Source organism: Cucumis sativus, chromosome 5, assembly GCF_000004075.3.
Source record: "Cucumis sativus cultivar 9930 chromosome 5, Cucumber_9930_V3, whole genome shotgun sequence".
Lineage (NCBI taxonomy): Eukaryota > Viridiplantae > Streptophyta > Magnoliopsida > Cucurbitales > Cucurbitaceae > Cucumis > Cucumis sativus.
Genome location: NC_026659.2, coordinates 18,273,039 through 18,277,125, shown reverse-complemented (window position 1 = coordinate 18,277,125; position 4,087 = coordinate 18,273,039). Strand labels below are relative to the sequence as shown.

Here is a 4,087-nt window from a genome sequence, read left to right as displayed (position 1 = left end):
TGTATAAGAATAATTTCATGGTTTATAAATATATAATATTCACACATCTAGAACATAATATATAATTTATTTTCTTTGGATCTTTCTACCCAAACTTTAATACATCTCCCAAACCTTCCAATCCGCTGATAATTTTATTTTTTTTCCTTTTGAAAATGAAGGTTATTTGTTCTTTAAATATTAATAATGATCAATTATTTATATTAAGGTTGTAGTTGGATTGGCAATTCGAATAACCCAAATCATATTTTTAAATTCATAGTTGTCTTCTTTTTTTTCTCATTCCTGTTGTTTGTATAAAATTATTGTACCTACAATAAATAAATATATATCATTAACTTCGGGTTGAGTTCAGTTGAAATTTTCAATCCCACTCAATCCAATCAATTCGAAAAAACCAAAATTTTGGGTAGTGAATCTTTTTGTTTGAATTCTTAACTAAATTAAAAAATAAAAATAAGTTTTTGACACTTTTTTTTAGTTTTTAAGAATTAGCTTGACTTCTTTTATATCAGTGATAAAATGTAGACAACAGATAGAAGAAAATTGGAATAGAAATAGTGCCTATAACTGAGTTTCAAAAATTAAAACAAAAAAGAAAGATTTTTTTATAGGGAGCCAATATTATGATTTATTTATAATAGTAAAAATAATTAATAGACATGAAAAATTAAGGAGATAGTGAATTTTTAATAAAATATTGAAGGTTGGAGGAGTAAAATTTGAAGACCCATTTGAAAACTGAGGACTATCTCGACATTAAATGACACAAAACTCATGGCTGAAATGCCATTTTGAGACCTAGTAACCAAAAATGAAAGTTACCCAAAGCCTACAATGTAAGACAAAAGAACAAAAAAAGAAAAGAAAAAGGAAAATGACAGAAATGGCAGTGTGTGGAGGAGGACTAACGAAATTACAATTGAACTAAAATGAGAAAAGTAGCCGAATTATTTCCATTGGCTCAACTGAAAAGTGAATCAAAAAGAAAAACCACAAGAAACTAACAAAAATAAAAAAAAAAAATCTGCAGAAATGCAATGGAGGATTAAAATGGTAAACGCTAATTCTGTTTCTCTCTACTTTTTGTAATAGCGACCCCTCACCTTTTACAAAATCACATAACTGTACCCATCGGACGAAGAGGCGCCGAACCGAAATGTCCATGAACGACATGTCGTTCTTCAAAATTACCATTCGCACCACAAAACGTCATTCCTCCGCCACCGCCACCACCTTCTCCGCCGTACGTATAACTCCTGATAGAAATTTCAGAGTCTGTACCTTCATCTTCTCCTCCATCACAATCAATCGATTCGACGATCTCCTCATTTCCTTCCTTCTCTTCGATTAAGTGCTGAAAATGATCCTGATCACGTTCGTCGATCGGCACGAGATTCAGAATCAAACGGCCATTTTCTCGGCGCGATTCTAAGGACTGATGTTGCGTGACTCTCTCCAGTTTCAAAATCAATCTTCTATTTGAATAATATCTCGTTAAGACCCATGGCGACCGAGGTCGATTCCCTGCGGCCTGTGTTGCGATAAAAGGAATCGGGGGTGGAAATTGTTTTTTCAACACACATCGTTGATTTTGCAAAATGAAATGGTGTCGATCAGTGCGATAATAAGGACAATCGAAATCGGAGTGAGTTTCCATTTCTTCAGAATTTGAAGTTAAACAAACACCGCTCTCAGTGCCGATCAAATCGTCCATTGAGAAATTACAAGATCTGATGGAAGAAAAACAAAAAGAAGAAGAAGAAGAAGAAGAAGAAGAAGCAGAAGAGGAAGATGAAGAGGAATGAGTCAACAGATTGGACCTGATAATGGCGAGTCCAACACTGCGAATCACTGGATCTTCCGTGAACTGTTGTTTGGAAGAAATGAGTGATTTGAGTCCTCCAGAAATAGAGAATGAAAGTAGTAGTGGTGGAATTCGGTTGTGCTTTTGGATGGGGAAACGAAAAGTGGAGGAACAGAGAAGGAAATTGAAGAAGGATGAAACGATTATCTTAAGTTTGGTAAACAAGTTGGGTTGGCCGCCAGAGAAATAATCCATGGCGGATTTTTTGTTTTAATTCGAGAAACTGAAAGGGTTTTCTTTTTCTCTCTCACAAACCCTAGCATGGTGGGTGGGAATGAGAAAAAAACAATGAGTATTTTAAAAACCATTTTTGTTTTCAAATAATTTATTATTTATTATTTTTAATAAAATTTTAAATTTACAAGGAATGTGAACGGTTGCCTTTGGATTCAGTTACCCTTCTTAATTAATTATCCTCCCATACAAACTAGGATACCCTAATTAACCCTAAACCCTATTTCTTTTCCTTTTTTTCTATATTTTTCTTTTAGTTTCTGCATTTTCAAATATCACAATCTACAAACTACACACTCACCAAAATCAAATGCCACCTTTTATTATTTATCCCCTTCATTATTTGTTAATTTATTTAATTAATTAATTAGTAATATTGACGTTATTTTTCTTTTTTGTTCTCTTTTTCTCTATATATGGTTGCACTATCAAACTATTTTATTCTTTCTTTTATGATTTTTAACTAATATAAATATTCAATCACCCTTTTAGTTTTTTTTTTTTCATATAAATAACATTTTAATTAGTTGTTCAATTATATTTACTTCTTTTGTATTGGTTTTATCCAAATTTCCTTTTTAATTCTCTTGTGGATAAACCTTTCCCATCCCATTAAAATTTAGAAATGTCTGAAGATATTTTGGAACTCCCCATGATAAGTTGGTTTAGATCTGATTTATTTGTTGCCATTCCCGTCAAAAGCCTATTTTCATCATTAGACTTTTACACTTTTTTTTTAATCATATTTTCGGATCTTTTAAAGATCACCATTTTGATTTTTTCTATAACATTTTAATTGTGTAATTTTGGATACGTACCCTACTTGTATAGTATTAAAAACTTGATTTAGTTTCAAGACACGTATGTTTAGAGATGATCGATCATAATATTTGATTAATAAAAATTATATGAAAAAATAACATGACAAGAACATGATGGAAACGTATAGACATGCGTCAAGTAATAAAGGATCTAAAATCATTCTAACTCCATCTAACAATTTAGAAATTGAACATGCATGGATCTAATTGATTAAATTAGGGTTTATAGAGATTATTACCTTCGTAGCTTCGAATTGTTCGTAATCTTCTCAAGAACTAAACCGAACCACCATTGGTGTTAGACTTGCTCATTTTTAGATTTAGAATCGGGTTGTAGAATCCAATGAGTGAAGGTACTGAGACAGAAAGAGAGACGGAAAGTGAAGGATTGTCGAGAGTTTATTAGAGGTGTGGGTTAGAAAACTTATGGTAAATTCAAATAAAGTAAAAATTTAAAAGTATATAAAAAAAATTACAACCTCAATAAAATCTCACACTAAAAATGATGTAATTGATTCACCAAAGCTGAACACGTCATAAACCACTAACACTTAGTGGACTTTAGTAGAATAGGTGTTCATATTTCATGCATCCACGTAGTCTACTAACTTTAGTTAAATGGCAAATTGATCTTTTCACATACTAGTTAAAGTCAAACTTTGACTTTTAAAACCAAATTAGTGAACATTTAGACTTTTTACCATTTTGTCCTCGACTAATTTCAACCTCCCAAGCATGAATCTACCTTCATTTTTCTGAAATGCAAATCATATTTGAATATAAAGTCAGTCAAAGTTTGACTTTTCAAAGTCACATCAATTTTTAGCTTCTGAATATGAATCCATATTCATATTCTTGATATTTAAATCACATCTATACATAAAAGCTCTATCACTTAAATGATAATCGATAGCTAATTATATATATTTGTTGGTTTTACTCTTATTTCCTAATTCAAACTATTCAAACTAATCAAACATATAATTCTATGTTTATTCTATATGAGCTAGCAGAGAAACCTAATGAACATATAGATCATGGGCTCCAACGATCTGAGATTAACTGGCTAAACTATTTTAGATTAAGCTAATCAATATTCGTTAACTAACAGGTCATTCTACTAAAATTCCATAGTTACACTGGTCCCCTCAGTATAGGTATGTAT

At 31.2% G+C, this 4,087-nt stretch overlaps 1 protein-coding gene across 1 annotated transcript; it reads right to left on the bottom strand.

The window, feature by feature from the left end:
- Positions 1–1,117: 1,117 nt before the first annotated feature.
- LOC105435501 lies at positions 1,118–1,717 on the bottom strand. Its single transcript, XM_031885873.1, has one exon. The coding sequence runs from the start codon at positions 1,715–1,717 to the stop codon at positions 1,118–1,120; it is 600 nt and encodes a 199-aa protein (XP_031741733.1).
- Positions 1,718–4,087: the final 2,370 nt, after the last annotated feature.